General features: G+C 43.6%; 3 protein-coding genes across 6 annotated transcripts; 1 reads left to right on the forward strand and 2 right to left on the reverse strand.

Moving 5' to 3' along the window:
• Positions 1-677: 677 nt before the first annotated feature.
• Positions 678-9,454, reverse strand: LOC124003160 (arf-GAP with dual PH domain-containing protein 2-like). Of its 2 annotated transcripts, XM_046311228.1 has the most exons (12): positions 8,932-9,454; positions 8,380-8,683; positions 7,609-7,739; positions 7,344-7,435; positions 6,979-7,067; positions 6,677-6,789; positions 2,282-2,428; positions 2,121-2,204; positions 1,927-1,989; positions 1,731-1,808; positions 1,377-1,605; positions 678-1,206 (listed from the first exon to the last, which is right to left on the reverse strand). In XM_046311228.1, the coding sequence occupies exons 2-12, from the start codon at positions 8,465-8,467 to the stop codon at positions 1,175-1,177; spliced, it is 1,146 nt and encodes a 381-aa protein (XP_046167184.1). In that variant the 5' UTR covers positions 8,468-8,683; positions 8,932-9,454; the 3' UTR covers positions 678-1,174. The 2 variants fall into 2 exon arrangements, with proteins under 2 accessions (XP_046167184.1, XP_046167183.1); XM_046311227.1 differs by having other exon boundaries at positions 8,380-9,454.
• On the forward strand, positions 8,984-12,196 carry tefm (transcription elongation factor, mitochondrial). The gene is made up of 4 exons (XM_046311229.1): positions 8,984-9,147; positions 9,594-10,066; positions 10,209-10,358; positions 10,568-12,196. Exons 1-4 carry the CDS (start codon positions 9,105-9,107, stop codon positions 11,006-11,008), a joined length of 1,107 nt encoding a protein of 368 aa, XP_046167185.1. The 5' UTR covers positions 8,984-9,104; the 3' UTR covers positions 11,009-12,196.
• On the reverse strand, positions 11,433-18,043 carry LOC124003159 (ATPase family AAA domain-containing protein 5-like). 3 transcript variants are annotated; one of them, XM_046311226.1, is made up of 16 exons: positions 17,929-18,043; positions 16,825-17,623; positions 16,389-16,739; positions 16,108-16,204; positions 15,931-16,019; positions 15,623-15,771; positions 14,966-15,131; positions 14,615-14,812; positions 14,185-14,324; positions 13,986-14,079; positions 13,831-13,895; positions 13,520-13,724; positions 13,228-13,352; positions 12,288-13,108; positions 11,907-12,056; positions 11,433-11,791 (listed from the first exon to the last, which is right to left on the reverse strand). In XM_046311226.1, the coding sequence occupies exons 1-16, from the start codon at positions 17,932-17,934 to the stop codon at positions 11,758-11,760; spliced, it is 3,489 nt and encodes a 1,162-aa protein (XP_046167182.1). In that variant the 5' UTR covers positions 17,935-18,043; the 3' UTR covers positions 11,433-11,757. The 3 variants fall into 3 exon arrangements, with proteins under 3 accessions (XP_046167182.1, XP_046167180.1, XP_046167179.1); XM_046311224.1 differs by having other exon boundaries at positions 11,433-11,788; positions 17,742-17,999; XM_046311223.1 differs by having other exon boundaries at positions 17,742-17,999.
• Positions 18,044-18,112: the final 69 nt, after the last annotated feature.

The raw sequence follows: 18,112 nt of genomic DNA on the forward strand, positions 1-18,112 counted from the left end.
GCAGTTCCTAGGAAGAGAAGTGGTGGAGAGTGGTGTGGGGGCAGTGTTGCCGGCTGTTCTCCAGTCTCTGTGAGGTGCCACCGGATGCAGCTCTAAAGGAGCATTTGATTTGTCTCAAGGAGTTGGTGGCTGTTCTGTTGCTCCTGTGGGGTGAGGTGGACTGGCCACCCAGAGCAACATCCTTAACATCCTGCTAACGGTGGGGACTGTCTTTGTAATGGCAATTTTAATGTTAGTGCTTTTCTTATAACCAATTTCTGTGTTCATGCAAGTGGCTGACTGAACGAATCCTCACTATCAGTAGCTGCAATTTGGCAGTATGCCCAGACCTTATTTTGAGAACAATACCTCGTGAGGTATTGGTCTGTCACATGTCATGGCCTGTACAAGGTGTCAGGGATGCAGGCCCAACATGGCCCATGTTGACTCCAATGCTTCCCACAGTTGTGTCAAGTTGGCTGGATGTCCTTTTGGGTGGTGGACCATTCTTGATACACACGTGACTACTGAGCATGAAAAACCCAGCAGCGTTGCAGTTCTTGACACAAACTGGTGCACCTGGCACCTTCTAACATATCCTGTTCAAAGGCACTTCAATATTTTGTCTTGCCCATTCACCCTCTGAATGGCACACATACACAATCCATGTCTCCTTTGTCTCAAGGCTTACAAATCCTTATTTAACCTCCTCCCCGTCATCGACACTGATTGAAGTGGATTTAACAAGTGACATCAATAAGGGATCATAGCCTTCACCTGGTCAGTCTATGTCATGGAAAGAACAGGTGTCCTTAATGTTTTATACGCTCAGTGTATATGAACAGTAGTTAATAGAAAGTATATATTACATTCCCAATGTCCCCGACAATGACATCAGTTCCCATCTCATAATAGTCAGTCCTGTCACCGGTTTGCAAGGTGCCCTGGATAATGGTGACTTGCAATGATTACCAGTGCTGGTCCACATTGGCAGCTCTTCAGTTCGTTTAGCCTGAGTTCATTTAGCCTCTCATCATTTCCCGATAAACATGACTCCATTGAAGAGTTCACTGATCCCCTCTTGTGAGAAGCCTCCTCCTGTCACTGGTAGGCTCTCTGAAACAGGGAGCCAGCCTCACACATTGCCATTTCTTCCTGTAAATGCTGCTATCCTTTCCTCCGGTTTATACACCATTCATTTTGTCATCCTTCTCATGTTTGCCTCAGCTGAAAAAACAAATAAAAGACACATTGTCAATCTTTTTTTATTTTTATAAAAAAACTTATTTCAGCTACTCAAAAGTATAATTTCCTGTCATTGACCACGTTTATAATAATCATAAGTCTCATGCTGCTGGTATATTGTAAACATGGTGAACAGTGAATGGTCTTCATACTGTTGTAGTGCTGCGGTAGCATAGGCTGGGAGATTACTAGTTTTAAGGCTTCTATCCACTCCCTCTGATCCTGCTCCTGGTCACACAGGAAGACAAACTGCCTGTCTGGCGTCTCCAAGGTGACCCCGAACCTCCACCTGCCACTGCGGTTCCCCTTAGGCTGGACCTCCCTCACAGAGTAGCCATGGACCTCTGTGCCGATGAAGACAGCTCCTAGTTCCAAAGCATCCTATGGACGGACACACAGCAATACACACATAGACACAGCCAGACACACACACGCACACACACACTAGTTACAACATTCTTCTCCACAAATACAAATGGCTTATGCATGTTCTCTGTTGTCATTACCAGTGATGTTTTGAAGTAGGACATCTTTCTGTCCGTTAAGTTTAAGATGAACCATCTCTTCTTGAATGTCTCCCATTGCTAAGAACAGACACAGAATCAGCCCTGGCTGAGCATCACACAGGTTGAGTTTCTGATGCTCTCGGCGTATATCACTTTAAAACTTCACTGTGTTCAATGAATTTGCTGGATTACTAACCGTTGGGCCGGTTTTCTCCATGTAGCCTTCTTTAATGCTACTTCTGGTTATCAAAGGTACGAGCTGCACAAACAAAAACATAGAAAGGAGACAGATCTGTACAGAGGGAGTCCTTGAAAGTATGACGTCACCTGTGACATATCATGTCAGTTACGGTGATACAAGACTTCTACTTTGAAACAGTTTGTACTCACGTCACACTCCCTGGCATTAGGGTCGACTTTCTTGAGGTAAGCAAACCGGGTGGCCCGAATCGCATTGAAACAGGACACAATTTCCTGGAAGGAGACAGAAATTTGAATCTCTAGACGTCTTCATGACAACGTTTCAATTAAGTTTTGTCATTGGTTATTACCTGGCTGTTGTCATGGTAAACAAACAGGTTTCTGGTTCGTTCTTCCTCCAGGTAGGAGATTTGCAGCCCGTGGGCGTGGCCTATCTTTTCCGGCTGGAACACGGCATTGAGGTCCCTCATAGAGATGACTGCTTTGGGCTTCTTGGACTAGGGTCAATAATACACAACAGGCAGCATTATGATGAGCCCTTCTCAGGTATTTTATATTTAACATTTATTTAACCAGGTAAGTCAATTAACAAAAAATTCTTATTGACAATGACGGCCTAGCAAGAGGGAAAGGCTTCTTGTGGCGACGGGGGCTGGGATAAAAATAAATTAAAAATTGACAACACGCATCTCAACAAGAGACACCACAACTATACATAAAGATACCTTAACAACAACAAAACATGGCAGCAACACAGCATGACAACAACACGACATGGCAGAAACACAGTATGACAAAAACATAGCAAGACAACAACATGGCAGCAACACAGCATGACAACAACACGACATGGCAGAAACACGGTATGACAAAAACATAGCAAGACAACAACATGGCAGCAACACAGCATGACAACAACACGACATGGCAGAAACACGGTATGACAAAAACATAGCAAGACAACAACATGGCAGCAACACAGCATGACAACAACACGACATGGCAGAAACACGGTATGACAAAAACATAGCAAGACAACAACATGGTAGCAAAATAGCATGGCAGCAGCACAACATGGTAGCAACACAACATGGCAGCAGCACAACATGGTAACAGCACAAAACATGGCACAAACATTATTAGGCACAGACAACAGCACAAAGGGCAAAATGGTAGAGCTAAAAAAAAAAACATCACGCGAAGCAGCCACCAGTGTCAGTAAGACATTCTTCCGAACGAATCACATAACCTTTGTTTTGGAGGTGTTCACAACAAGGTTAAGGGCAGAGAAAGCTTGCTGGATACTAAGAAAGCTTTGTTGTAGAGCATTCCATATACAATTTGGGGAGGGGCCAGATGATTATAAGACTGTATCATCTGCATATAAGTGGATGCAGTGCATTCAGAAAGTACTCAGACCCCTTCCCTTTTTCCACATTTTGCTACATTACAGCCTTATTCTAAAATAGATACAATTGAAAAAAAATCATCAATCTACACATAATACCCCATAATGACAAAGCGAATACAGGTTTTTAGACATTTTTGCAAATCTATTCAAATTAAAAAAACAGAAATACCTTACTTACATAAGGATTCAGACCCTTTATTATGAGACTCGAAATTGAGCTCAGGTGCATCCTGTTTCCATTGATCATCCTTGAGATGTTTCTACAACTTGACTGGAGTTCACATGGTAAATTCAATTGATTGGACATGATTTGGAAAACACACACCTGTCTATATAAGTTCCCCACAGTTGACAATGCATGTCAGAGCAAAAACCAAGCCATGAGGTCAAACTAATAGTCCATAGAGCTCCGAGAATTGTGTCAAGGCACAGATCTAGAGAAGGGCACTAAAAATGACTGCAGCATTGAAGGTCCCCAAGAACACAGTGGCCTCCATCATTCTTAAATGGAAGAAGTTTGGAACCACCGAGACTCTTCCTAGAGCTGGTCGCCCGGCCAAACTGAGCAATAGGGGGAGAAGGGCCTTGGTCAGGGATGTGACCAAGAACCTGATGGTCATTCTGACAGAGCTCCAGAGTTCCTCTGTGGAGATGGGAGAATCTTCCAGAAAGACAACCATCTCTGCAGCACTCCACCAATCAGGCCGTTATGGTAGAGTGGCCAGACAGAAGCCACTCCTCAGTAAAAGGCACATGACAGCCCACTTGGAGTTTGCCAAAAGGCACCTAAAGGACTCTGACAATGACAAACAAGATTCTCTGGTCTGATGAAACCAACCTGACAGAGTTTGAGAGGCTCTGCAGAGAAGAATGGGAGAAACTACCCATAAGACCCCTCAGGGACACCAATACAAGGTATCAAAAACCTTGGCCAAGTCAATAAAGATAGCAGTTTAGCAATGCTTAGAGTTAAAAGGCAGTGATGACAAATTTAGGACCCTTATGGTTGCAGTGACACATCCATAACCAGATGCACAACCGTAAGGCTCTCCAGAGGGTAGTGAGGTCTGCACAACGCATAACCAGGGCAAACTACCTGCCCTCCAGGACACATACACCACCTGATGTCACGGGAAGGCCATAAAGATCATCAAGGACAACAACCACCCGAGCCACTGCCTGTTCACCCCACTATCATCCAGAAGGCGAGGTCAGTACAGGTGCATCAAAGCAGGGACCGAGAGACTGAAAAACAGCTTCTATTTTAAGGCCATCAGACTGTTAAACAGCCACCACTGACTTTGAGTGGCTGCTGCCAACATACTGACTAACTCCAGCCACTTTAATAATGGAAAAATGTATCACTAGCCACTTAATATAATGTTTACATACCCTACATTACTTATATCATATGTATATACTGTACCCTATACCATCTACTGCATCTTGCCATCTTTATGTAATACATGTATCACTAGCCACTTTAAACAATGCCACTTTTGTTTACATACCATACATTACTCATCTCATATGCCCTGGCCCCCCAATGCCCTGGCCCCCCAATGGTGGAACAAACTCTCACCTGAAACCCCACCTCTTAAGTAATCCCTCTCACCCCACCCCCTAAGTTTTAGATGCACTATTGTTAAGTACTGTCCCACTGGATGTCATAAGGTGAATGCACCAATTTGTAAGTCGCTCTGGATAAGAGCGTCTGCTAAATGACTTAAATGTAATGTTAAATGTCATATGTATGCCGTTCTGTACCATCACTCATTCATATATTTGTATGTACATATTCTTCATCCCTTTACACTTGTGTGTATAAGGTAGTTGTTGTGGAATTGTTAGGTTAGATTACTCTTTGGTTATTACTGCATGGTCGGAACTAGAAGCACAAGCATTTCGCTATACTCGCATTAACATCTGCTAACCATGTGTATGTGACAAATAAAATTTGATTTGATTTGAACCAGAGTGGAATCCAGATTGCATACCAGAGAGAATACTATAGACATCATGAAAGCCAGTCAGTTGATTATTGACAAGTTTTTCTAACACTTTGGTAAATAGGGCAAGATACTGGAGAAATTAGCCTATAAGAGCTGGGATCAGCTTGATCTCCCCTTTAAATAAAGGTTCCAGCGTGGCTGCCTTCCAAGCACTGGGAACCTCCCCAGAGAGGAGAGACAGGCTCGGCAACTATAGGGTCTGCAACTTTAAAGAAGAAAGGATGTAAGCCATCTGTCCCAGATGCTTATTTGGGGTAAAGTTTAATAAGGAGCCCCTTTAGCACATCAGACATAGTGACCGCCTGCAGGGAGAAGCTTAGTAGCGAGGAAGTGGAAGAAGAGGGAGTAGCATTAAGGCTAGTCACATTAAAAGGGCTGGGAGGTGAGGAAGTGTTGGATGGGAAAGGAGGCATGGCTGAGTCAAATAGGAATCCTGACTCAATTAAGTGATGATTAAAGAACTCAGCCATATGCTCCTTGTCAGTAACAACCACATTATCCACATTAAGGGACATGGGCAGCTGTGAGGAGGAGGGTTTATTATCCAGGTCTTTCACCATTTTCCAGAACTTCTTTGGGTTAGATCCACAGAGAGAGAAGGGCTCTTTAAATTAACTGACTCTTTCTCAATTGCCTGAACAACAGCCAGTCAGCCTGAGTATTTGTGTACAGATCCTTTCATCAAATAGTGTTCTTGAGGTGAAGTAACTCTGCCAGATCAGTCGAACCAGGGGCTGAACATGTTTTTAAAGGTCATTTTCTTTATGGGGGCATGTCTGTTAATTTAACAATACCACTGAAAAAAAAGTTTTTTTAAAAGGTCCAAGCATCTTCGACAGAGGGGATCAAGCAGATTCTATGCTAATTTCCAGGGGCTCGGTCATGAAGGAAGGTTTCTCATTCAAGTTTTTCAGCAAGCGTCTATGACAAATCAGTACAGGTAATTTAAATGAGCAGCCAATTCAGAACACAGTGATCACTAAGGTCACTACAGAAAAACACCAGACTGATACCTATCAGGATTATTTGTGAGGATAACATCAAGGAGAGTAGCCTTTCTGGGTGTTTGGAGTCATACCTCATGGGATTGGTAATGATCTGAGAGAGATTTAGGGAGTCCCATTGTTTTAAGTAACAGGGGTTGTTCCCTGTGACTTTTCCAAAGCCTTCTGGGCACGTCCCCAGGATGACATTTTGTTAGCTGGGTTATCTGATCCAAGAAGATGGAGAGAAGCTACTTAAAGGGAAAGGGGGATACCTTGTCAGTTGTACAACTGAATACATTCAACTGAAATGTGTCTTCTGCATTTCACCCAACTTACATCCTCCTTGGTGAAGTATCTCAAGGTAAAGTCAGTTTCAGAGAGCAGGAATCTCCTTTTCAGGAACTGCTTGTTGTCCTTGCCTTTCTTCCATAGTATTCCTTCGTAAAGTCCTGAATGGGATCCAACCAATACAAAACATTGATTTAGTTAGTATCCCTCGTCTCTTCATACGCAGTATTTTGGTACGTTTGGTTCTATGCCTTGCTCTGTAGACAGCGATGTAATGTCTTGTGTTCCTAGACAATTTGAATAAAATAAATAGACTTATCCATGAAGGCTTGTCAACATTTAGCACTTACCTGAACTATAACCTTGCTGAAGGGAGTTACTCTCTCCTGTGAATTCTCTCCTCTCATACTTAGCACGTATCCACTGATCTTTAAGAACACTGTCAGAAAACCAAAAGGTTAAAGATTGAAATACAAAAATGAATATTTTAAAAATACAAATGTTCTGTGTTGAATATATGACTCAACAACGACCACAAACCCTGTGGTATTTGCCAACTCAATCAATTGTAGGCTAATTGACGCCAAGATGTTTCTTCTTCTTCTCTTGAAATAATACTACATCCTTCCACTGAATTAACAACTGTCAAGTCATCACAATTTACACTTCCTTAAATTGCGTGAGTGAATGAAGACATTGATATAGTTCCACTCACACACAGTCCTTCTCCTGTGGCCGGTAGTAGAATGGCGGAACACACTTCTCATAGAACGCATTGGCTGCTGCGTTACCCCTTGTCTTCATAAACTACAATTAGAAACATAATAGGAACGTTATAACATAATAATAACATAATAAGCATGTTATAACATGACAACATCAAAGGTGATGGTGACTATTGAGTGATCTTGAGAGTACATCCTTCAAGGTGTAAAGGTCCTTGGTAGACTCCTGGGCCATTGTGACATGTTAAACTGTACCTCTACTAGGGAATCATCCCAGAAATCCAAGCGTATGGACTTTATCTGGCTGATGGCAGGAAAGTCCCGATGTGTCCCAGAACAGTTCACACATACAAACACACCAAGTTTGTATGATGCCCAGTCTGGCTCTGTGAATAGCAGTAATATGACACTATCAATCAATCAGACACTGGAAATGTTTGCAGCCTGTATACCTTTGTACCACATTACTATAGTTTGGATATTGGACTTTGTAGTATGCCATGCCTTGATTGGTTGTTTTTTCCTAGGCTGGTTGATGAGAGTTACTGGAAAGGAGGGACCCTTGTAATCATTGACTGAATGGACTTTAACTTCCCCCAAAAGAAGTTCTTTAAGACATGCCATGGTTGTAATCATTTGACTTTTTAGTCATTTAGCAGACGCTCTTATCCAAAGTGACTTATAGTTAGTGCATTCATCTTAAGCTAGGTGAGACAACCACATCACAGTCGTAGTAAGAACATAAATCAGCAGTGGAATAAATGCAAATGCAAATATAACTCATAGCTCATGCTCCACATTCTATAAACAATAGACAACCACACTGAAATAGTTGATCATTAATATGAAATAGTCACATAGAAGACATAGCTTCGGTTTGGGGGTCCCTCAATATTTCACTACTTTAAACTTGTGTTTTACAGTTCCTATCTGTACCATATCCTAACCACAATGGTAACCTAAATATGTCAAATGTTAGAGGCTATCAATAATGTTTTAACATGTATTCTATTAAATATAACTCACCAGGGGCCCCACAGTCGGCACAATGGTCGTTGCTGGGCTGTTTCACCATATCAAGCAAAATCTTCTTATTTCTCTCCGGACTTGCCATAAGTAAATCGGCTATTCTTCTGCCTCAATCAAGTCCCAACAAACGAATTTCTTATTTTACTTAGGTCTATGCCTTTTCATTCACTCAAACGTATTACTTCTATAACAGGTGTCAGGACATTTGTTGTTGTTGCACTTGACCGCGGTCACTGGCCGACGTTTCCTTTTCTCACTGGTATAGCATCATGACGTTTATTGTTCTTCACACAAACACTCACTATCAAATAACAATGAGTAGAGGAAGTGAAAAAGGCGTTACCATATATTACGCATAATTTATAAACGGACAAGTAGGCCTGACAGAATAGTCATATCCAAGAAAAACAACTGTACTTGATTTTATAGTATATATTACAACAAAATATATCGAGATAATATATGTCTTGAAAATGTCACCAAAGTTAATTCATATTCATATTGAAATGTAAATAAATAAAATATCTTAATATATAAAAACGAACGCACTTGAGATGAAAGTCAGTGAGATTTCAAATGCAGCATAAATAACCTGGAGAGCGGGGGAACATGAAGTGCCTCGGAAAGAAGTATGCGTGATCCTTGTTTCCGCATCGGCGTGAGATCGGCGAACAACGAAAGGGCAAAAGTTTGAATTAATTACCTGTAAAATCACGATTACAATGTGGGTTTTTAGGCGATTTATGTCTTTAATCGCCCGGAGAGGTATGCACAAATGTTTTATTCAAGCTGTCAAGTTTCTCGTAACTTCTTAATTTTTTTTTTTCAGGTGCTATTTGTTAACGGGTATAATTTGTGGAACGTTCCAACAGGAATCTGTTCCAAAAACTGCGGAAACAAGGTTGCCAACAAACACCGCATACAAAGTTGATACCGGGTAGGAAGTGGGCTATTTAATTGTTTCACTCACCACATTTATTCCGAAAATGTATGTCCTCACTCTGGTAGCCTATGGACAAACTTAAAGAATAAACTACGTGGTGAGTTGATGCCTATTCGGCAGCTAGTTAGCTAGGTGAATTGATCATGCTACATTGAATGCGTTGTTTGTTGACAACCTTGTACTTTACGAAGTTTTTGCAACAGATTCCTGTTGGAACGTTCCACAAATTATACCGCCCCCTATTATGTGTTACCATCTATTCTTGCAGGGCAGTATGGCTTATTCTACCAACCCCAGGGCTCACTCCCCAAACTGGAATTCCGGTATCTCAACTGCACGTGCTGCTGGAGGAGTCGGATCCCAGTCGCAGGCTTTGAAACCCTTAATAACACCCTCTCTTCATCTACTACTCCTTGCGACGACAACAAGTCGCTGGACGCATACTACACGTCAGAGCAGCGAGGTGTCATTCTGCAGCTCCTCAACAATGCGGCAGAGTCGGAGCTTGCTGCTGTCAAGCTCCTTCGTGGCCGCAAGTCTGTCAACATTGTGGAATACAGGACTAGAAATGGACCTTTTAAAAATCTCGAAAGCGTCACACATGTGCCGCTTCTGAAACACAAAAGTGCTGTCATTGTCTTCAACTCCATCCTCAACCCTCCGGAGAAGAAGGAGAAAAGAAAAGTAAAGATCCAGCTAGCCAAGTTCATCAGACCAGAGGTGGAAAGAACCTGGCTAGAGGTAAGATGATTTAGCTAGATGGATGGCCTTGAGGTCTGGATGTTGATGGCACAGTTGGGCAGCCCACAGGGTCAGTCCCCGCTGTCATTTCACCATAGAAATACAGTGTTATTACATGTGTATTAATCCATCTTTCTTCCAGGAAGCAAATTCCATAGTGTCCATTGTGTGTGGAGTGAATAAAATAGCCTGGGCGCACATGGATCGTGGCATGAACGTGTTGGAGTGGAAACATGAGGATTGCCACAACTTTCTGAAGGGAACCTACATGGCTTCTGCCTACTTGGATGACGTAAGTTGAATGTTTCCGACCGAGGTATTCGTGCATTTGGGTAAGTAGATTAGCCCTGAGACATGACTGTGCAGACTCCTATGGTGTCAGTCTACAGCCATGTCACAGGGCTAGGTTTCAGCTTAGCACATAATCATTGACTCTGTAATATCCAAACAGCCTAACTCCTGTACTGAATCACATCTCATTATGTGCCATAACATCACCAGATATCCAGTGTGGTATCCCACCTCCCCACAGCTGACTTCTTCGTTGTGGAAAAGACATCCATCTCCCTTCAAAACACTGCCCTGTACCCAGTAATGGCTCACATGCGTACAGTGGAGGCGATGCTGTTCGCCCTGCTGGAGCCCCGCTACACCCAGCCTGACATCACTGCTCCACCCAAGGTGCTCAACATGATGCGCCCTGCCGTCGGCCGCCATTTTGGCCTCATGGTGGGTGACTCCCGCACCAGCGGGGCCCAGACGTTGCAACAGATGATGACGGAGTCAGTGACTCAGAAGATTCCGAGGGTGACATTCCCTCACAACCTGTTGGTGAAATACAGGAATTCCTTCCAGATGGGCGGGCGGAGTCGGGGGGAGGAGCTGTGTGACGCCATGTTGCAGGCGGTGGCGTTTTACGAGCTGCTCAGTGAATCGAGTTAATGTTACAGCGACAATTTCCACGCTCCATTTTCAGACTGAAACTAGTTGACTGTGTACAGTATGTGTGACCTAGTGGGGTCGAAGTTCAAAGAGCTAACCAGAGAGACCTGCATATTGGAGGCTTGATGGAAATTAACACTAGCTTATATTTAAATGTATACTACAACACTTCCCACCTGTAGAGTCAGATGGTATTGCACTTGAGGTGTCAGTTTAGGCCCAGCAGCAGCTGTACTCAAGCCTCTCCTCGTACAGACACCACACATCAGGCTTTCTTCAATTTCCCATGAATAGAAATGTTCTCAGGGCCACTAGTAAAGCAGAACAGGCTTGAATATGTACAGTGATGATTTGTCACATGTGACCACCTACATCTGTACCTTTGTGGGCAAATGTTTAATGCCTTCAAAGCCTGAAATACCACGATTTTAAACACCAACTCACTGAACCAGCTTAAAATAAAAGTAACATACATGTTTTTATTTTTATGCATGAATATAAAAATAGTATTATTTCAATTATACATTTTGAATGAATACAGTAAACTTAAACTTACCACTCAATGAAAGAAAAAGTATACAGCAAAATATAATGAACACCCATATTGCCAACATTCACTAAATCACAAGTCATTAACATGGGGGGAGATGATGGCATTAACCTTCCTGTCATCCAGAAATGTTGCCGATCTGTTTGGAGTCTTGCTGGCTTAAATGGTCATTGTCATGGGAAATCATCTGCAAGGAGTCTCACAGTAGCCTTAGGGAGCCAAGGTGAATACTGCTGAGGTAATGTAGAAACAGCATTCATAAGTCATCTTGCGCAATCCTTTTAATTCTAACTTTGTTTTCTCTTAGTAGAAATGAATAAGGTGCTCTCATGCAGTGTATTGACTCACCGGCCTTGGCCCTGCTGAGTTCTCTCTGATTGGCACATGGTGCGGAGGACAGGCAGGTAGTCCACAGCAACAGCTTGCTTGTTTCCCAAGGTGCAGAAGGCTCTGCTTGAGAGGACGGTTCTGATGATGTCATATCTCCTTTCGACCACACTGGAAGACAAACTGCTGTTGAGATACCACACTGACTCAATGGAACTTTACAATGAGTTCTATTAAGTTTAATCTAATATCAAGGTTTTGTTTGCAATAATGCTAATTTCTGACAACATTAAACTTGAGTGTTAACTTCACATAAGCATGTATGGTAATTTAGAGGACTGAGCTGCCAACGCATTTCTTACAGTGAAAAAATACCAGAACAAATCAGGAAACTGCACTCACCTAGGATCACAGGAAGTGGTCTGATTGACATTGAAACTTTGTCTGGGTATGGCGACAGGGAGGGTGAGTTTCTCCATCACCCTCCCCCTCTGCTCCCCCTCCAGCCTCTGGGATCCAGTCCACCCCTCAGACACCCTGGCAAGGCACCTGTGGAAGCCCAGGCCCTCTACTGCAGCCTGGATCTCCAAAGTCCTCTCACACCACCACCTACAGCCCCCATCCTCCTCTCTCATCTCATCTTGCAGTCCATCCTTAACCTCTGCCCCTGTCCAGAGAAAAGCCCCTGGTCTGCATGGGCCAGCCTTATGTGAAGACTCACTCTGTAGAGAGGTATCAATGAAGGACATGAGGTCCATAAAGTCAGTCATTGCATCTAAGCAGTGGTACACCAAGCCATCTGCCGCCTTCTCAGTTTGAAGTTTGTCATTAACAGTCTCAGTAATATTTGATACACTTGGATGAGCCCTCCTCAGAGACAGTGAGGCTCTGTAAGGCTTTACTAACATGCTGTGAGCTGATCTGGAATCAGATGTTGGCACACATTTCTTTCTCCTCAGCCTGGAGCCAGAGGACACCTTAACTGGACTGGTCTGATCCAGGATCAGTAGGATCTGTGGGTGGTGGATGTCAGGGGGTGTTGGCTCACTCTGAAGCCTAGGACAAGTCACTTTCTTTGGGGTGAGGAGAGGACTGGGCTGGGTCCTGACTGGTAGGGGAAGGAGGAGCTCTAGGTTTGAGTAGAGCAAAGCTACACCTCTCCTCCAGCTCTCAGTAAGGATCTCCATCAGCTTGATTGTGTCTGGTTTAGCCCAGGACTGGCACTGAGGAATCAAAGAGCAAGGCACCTCATACAGTTATATTTTCATTCAATGTTGTTATCTGAATAAATGCATTGCATGTTTATCTAGTTCAAGTTCACAGAGCCTTTGAGGTGACGTGCCTTTAGAGTGGTCTGCAGGTCATGGCCGAGGCCAGAGTTCAGGAGCCCCAGCATGCTCTGAGTGCAGCCCACGTCACAGGGCGGATGGCGGGGAGAAGTATTTTCACCCACTGCAATGTCTTCCACTGCAGCAACATCCAGAGCTAGGGTTATCCAAAACTATCAAGTGATTCAATTGTAAGACTTGACGTAAACTCTTTTAGACAGGGACCAAGAACTAAAGGGTCACAATACATGTGATATACTAACACACCTAGCCATTGAAGTTAGTTAATAGTTTGTCATCACTCACTTCCATGCACACCACCTGCAGGGTCCTTCAGTGGGGTTGCCCTCTGAGATGCTTGTCCTCCTCCACTGCAGACCCAGAGCTGCAGCTGCAATAGGCTACGTCTGATGTCCATCTGGTTCAGGGTCACCAGAGAGGTGATGTCCCCAGCATCCATCCTGATGTTCTCAGCCAGACACAGCAGCTGCAGATAACTGCAAACGTTCACCTGCGAGGGTGCACAACACAGACAGAAACTAAATGGAGTAGCAACTTCATACCATACCATGCACATTAGATGAGGGGATGCAATGGTGCCAAGATGCTTGACTCACTACTGAAGGGGTTTTAAAAAGGATCGCTTCAAAGTTGCCGTCAAACTTTGCCTTGAAGGAGGGATCTGAAGACAGTTTTGGTGTTATGATTCAACTTCGTCATTTTCAATCCAATTGAATTCATATTTTTCAGTATGCAGTATATACACACACACCACTAGTGGTCAGTATCACAGGTCTCTTGGTTGTCGTCATGAAGGTCTTGATTGCTGTGAGGAATCCCACATCATCATCAAATACAACGTCAACCTGCGGGAGAGCAGGTGCAGCTCGGTCACTTCATTAAAACTACAGTTATGTGGTCTAGTCTGCAACCTATAGCACAGCTATACAACTGACTGCTGTGTGGTTTACCTCTTCAAATAGAATGAGTGATGTGGACATCCTTTTACTCCGGATACCTGTTGGTGGCTCTCCAATGTCTGGTGACAGTTGACTGACTAACGGAGGGTTAATAATATCTGCCTTCTTCACAGTCTTGAGAGAGACAAAACCTGTAGGAAATAATATCAACAATTAAACAAAAAGACTAACCATAGCCACACCAGAGGAGGCTGGTGGGATGAGCTATAGGAGGATGGGCTCATTGTAATTGATGGAATAAATAGAAAGGTATCAAACATCAAACATATGGAAACCACACGGTCGGCTCCGTTGCATTCATGCCATTCCAGCTATTACAATGAGCCCATACTCCTATGGCTCCTCCCACCAGCCTCCCAAGATCCACACATGCCTATGTGTGGTTAACTAAACTTGCAAGGTGTTTCCTGTTTTTCTTAACTGTTTAGTAGGTGCTCATCCTGTTTTGTAGATAACGAAGGGCCATCTAAGTTTGTGATCTCTGGATTACTCTTCTTCTTGAAGAAGTTAGCCAGCATCATGGAGGCTGCACTGCCACCTCTCTTTTGGTGGGAGCTACGAGGGGGCTGAGGCCTCTTCCTATAGGATGAGAAAACCTTTCTTGGAGAGGCCACTTTACCTGTGTGAGGAGAGCACAAAATAGATGTTACCCACAGTCTCCATTGGACAAACACCATACAAAATAGTTCCTGTCACTTTAAATAAGTGATTTTCAGTAGATGGTTATGCTTAGACTGCAATAAAGTACTTTTCTGTAGCGGGGTGTGCTTACCAGCTACTGTGTCAGATTTAGTTGAAGTGTTGTTGTAGCTACTGAGATGAGATGGTTTGAAGGTGGTGCTTCCCTGGATCTCCACCAGGTGAGATTGGGTGGCCTCCTTCAGTTGAGTGAGGATGTGGCGACCACTGCGCTGGGAGGAGGCGTTCACTTCGAACACCTGGAGAGGCCAAGGAAATTAGCAGTCAAGACAGCCACCGTACATATATTACACAGGTTAGAAGATGATTGGATACACCTGTATGAAAGCTAACCTGTTTTGGTGAATCATATGACTGAATGAACATGAGCCAACCTCTCCTGGTTCTCTGCTTTACCCATCTTATCCAATTACCCACAAACAGTCATTTAAAAGTTAAAAATAAAGGAATGTCTCTGTACCATATTCTAACACCAATCAGTAGGTCCTATTCGGGTTCCCGAGTGGCGCAGCAGTCTAAGGCACTGCATCTCAGTGTTAGACGTGGCACTACAGACACCCTGGTTCAAATCCAGCTTTATCACAACCGGCCGTGATTGGGAGTCCCACTGGTTTGGCCAGTGTAGGCTGTCATTGTAAATAAGAATTTGTTCTTAACTGACTTGCCTAGTTAAATAAAAGGTTACACATGTGAATGGGACTGTAGGTCTTCCAAGTAGTCCCACACTGACCTTGAAGCCTAGCTCCTGAGCGCAGGCGTATACTGAGGCAGTCTTGCCGACCCCTGGAGGTCCTGTGATCAGCATGGTGCTACACAGATCTTCCTCCCCGTCCTCCTCCACTCTAGCCTCTCCCTGGAAGTCACCACAGTCCCACGAGTCTGCACAGCCAAACCGGAGGTCAACGCTACAATCAATGTTATTCTTCGAAGATTCATCGTCAGTGATGTTTCTTGATTTTTTTATAATACAGTGGGTGGTTTCATTTTACACATTTTCCCCCATCAATTCATAACATCTAAAAAAATATATATTTTTACCATTGCTGTTGGTGTTTTCCTCTAGTTTCCTGTCTCGCTCTTTTCTCCTCTCTTCACAGTCAGCTCTCAGTTTCCATTTCTTTAACCAACTGCAAACAGAAATAAGGAAATGCATTTAAGACACCATACTATAAAAGCTAAACATTGAAGGAGCTAGCAGTGGTGTTAGCAACTCACCTGTGTAACTTCTTTACAGAGACAGAATTGCCTATTACCTCACTGGAGTGCTGAGGGTGGTACTTCTCTGTCCACAGCAAATCCTCAATGTTGTGAACTTCACAACAGAAAAATAAAGGTACATATTTTAAAAACCTATGGCAGATCCCAATCAATGACAGAGCTAAAGCACCTCTGTATTCTAGTGGTCAGGGACATACATAGTTAGGACATACGACATTGGACAAAGAAAAGTAAACACTGATTGTTGTTGAAACTACAAATGCATTAGGAATCATCACCTCTCCTAAGGCATTGCTGTGTTTGGGCAGGATACACCTTCTGAGGAGATTCTGCTTGGTTTGGTGGGTTAGGGGTCAGTTCATGACCTATCCCCAGACCTCGACTTTCCCGCTGTTGCTGCCTGAGTCTTTGTGTTCGGCTCAGCCTGCTTCTTCTTGGCTGACCCCTGGAAGAGGGGATAAGAGATCCCCTGACTTGGTGTTCTAAAGAGGGACTATACCCAGTCAAGCTGGTCTCCTCTAATCCTGGGCTAGACCTTTGGCGCTTGTGTACGGTTTCAGGGTCCTCCTTCTCATTCTGATGTTTCCTCTTTCCTACAGAGCTAGCAGATGTAGCGCTTATCTCTGTCTCTGAAAGAAAAGGTGACCAATAAGACAGAATCTGATACTAGAATATGGCACCACACTATAGTCAACTATAGTCTCTCAATCTTACCGGGACTTTCTGACTCCAGAATTTTATGTTGGTATTTCTTCAGCAGCATAGTGAAGACTCTTCTCACTGGGAACAGTGGGTTAGACAATTTGACCTCTTCAAGAGACCCCTTGCGGGCAGTCCCTGACAACTTCTCTCTCCAGCCAGAAGTAATTGACCCCTTCCTCTCAGTCTGGTTGTGTTTAAGTGTTGACCTGGAACACCAATTCAAAATCCATCTCTGTGAGTGTTGGGGACTATTGGCCTTATTAGTGTCCCGTTTCCTGGTGAAAATGGTTGCCACTTTCTCATCCGAGACCCTGGTTGTCCCAGAGGCAGACTGCACCGCTGTTTGAATTGTGAGGGTACATGCTATTTCACTCTGACCAGATCCGAGTCCAACTCCTGCTCCATGGCATCGGCTAGTGACTTGAGCCAGGTCCACAGACCCCATCACTGCCCTGCCCCTGAATGCCGTGTCAGCACTGGAGCAGTTTGACTCTGAAATCACTATAACATTATTAGGAGGGTCTGAGCAGGAGCTATCCTTGATGAGGCTTGTTCTTGCTTCAGGGAATCTGTTCTGCTTGAATCTGTGCAGCCTACTGGTTGACCGTGACACAGAGAGAGGCACCTCATCATAAGACCCCCCAATATGACAAGGCGCCATCTTAGGTTTCTCTTTCGCCTGCTCAGAAATGAGGCTCTTCCTCCCAAGAGGTTGTGGGGTTATACTGAAGTACTTTGTGATGTCATTGGATTTTGAGCACCCTGCCTTCTTCTCAATGGCCAAGTAGGGCGATAACCACATCTTTCTTGCCTAGTTAAATAAAAATAAATAAATCAAATTCCTTTCTGAAGATGTCAACATTACGGTCATAATATCAAGTGCATTCAGATCATTCACTATAATTTGGAAGACAAAAAATTAAAGTTACATTCACTTTTGTCTTCGAAGTGCCAGATGGCAGCAGGTGCTGCATTAGTTACCAATAAAGTAGCACTTTCACAACCGTTGACACATTGTAACATAGACTTAGCTAGCTGGGGAACTTCACTTTCTGATATGAGCTTCTGAACAAGTCAATAATAGCCTGCCGAGAAAGTTACTTTAAACATGCTTACGTTCATGCTAATTTCTTGATTTCGCTATTCCTTAAACATTAATCAGCACACGCAGCCAAATGTTTAAATGTTGTGTAACTTATCGCTTCCGTATGTTCAAATAAATGCGCCAAACCCAGATCAACCAATCAGACAGCAATTTGGGTACTACGCCATGAATATTTTGTCCCGCCGCTAGGCACTG

Source organism: Oncorhynchus gorbuscha, linkage group LG18 (genome assembly GCF_021184085.1).
Source record: "Oncorhynchus gorbuscha isolate QuinsamMale2020 ecotype Even-year linkage group LG18, OgorEven_v1.0, whole genome shotgun sequence".
NCBI classification, from domain to species: Eukaryota; Metazoa; Chordata; class Actinopteri; order Salmoniformes; family Salmonidae; genus Oncorhynchus; species Oncorhynchus gorbuscha.

Coding starts and splice junctions, on each gene's coding strand:
- tefm (XM_046311229.1), top strand. CDS start 9,105: ATGTGGGTTTTTAGGCGATTTATGTCTTTAATCGCCCGGAGAG. Junction 9,148..9,593: donor GTCTTTAATCGCCCGGAGAG/GTATGCACAAAT, acceptor CTATTCTTGCAG/GGCAGTATGGCTTATTCTAC. Junction 10,359..10,567: donor CTTCTGCCTACTTGGATGAC/GTAAGTTGAATG, acceptor TAACATCACCAG/ATATCCAGTGTGGTATCCCA.
- LOC124003160 (XM_046311228.1), bottom strand. CDS start 8,467: ATGGCAAGTCCGGAGAGAAATAAGAAGATTTTGCTTGATATGGTGAAA. Junction 7,740..8,379: donor TGCCGACTGTGGGGCCCCTG/GTGAGTTATATT, acceptor TGCTATTCACAG/AGCCAGACTGGGCATCATAC. Junction 1,207..1,376: donor GCTACCGCAGCACTACAACA/GTATGAAGACCA, acceptor TTGTTTTTTCAG/CTGAGGCAAACATGAGAAGG.
- LOC124003159 (XM_046311223.1), bottom strand. CDS start 17,786: ATGCAGCACCTGCTGCCATCTGGCACTTCGAAGACAAAAGTGAAT. Junction 16,740..16,824: donor TCTGGAGTCAGAAAGTCCCG/GTAAGATTGAGA, acceptor CTTTTCTTTCAG/AGACAGAGATAAGCGCTACA. Junction 14,080..14,184: donor CACTCATTCTATTTGAAGAG/GTAAACCACACA, acceptor GCTCTCCCGCAG/GTTGACGTTGTATTTGATGA.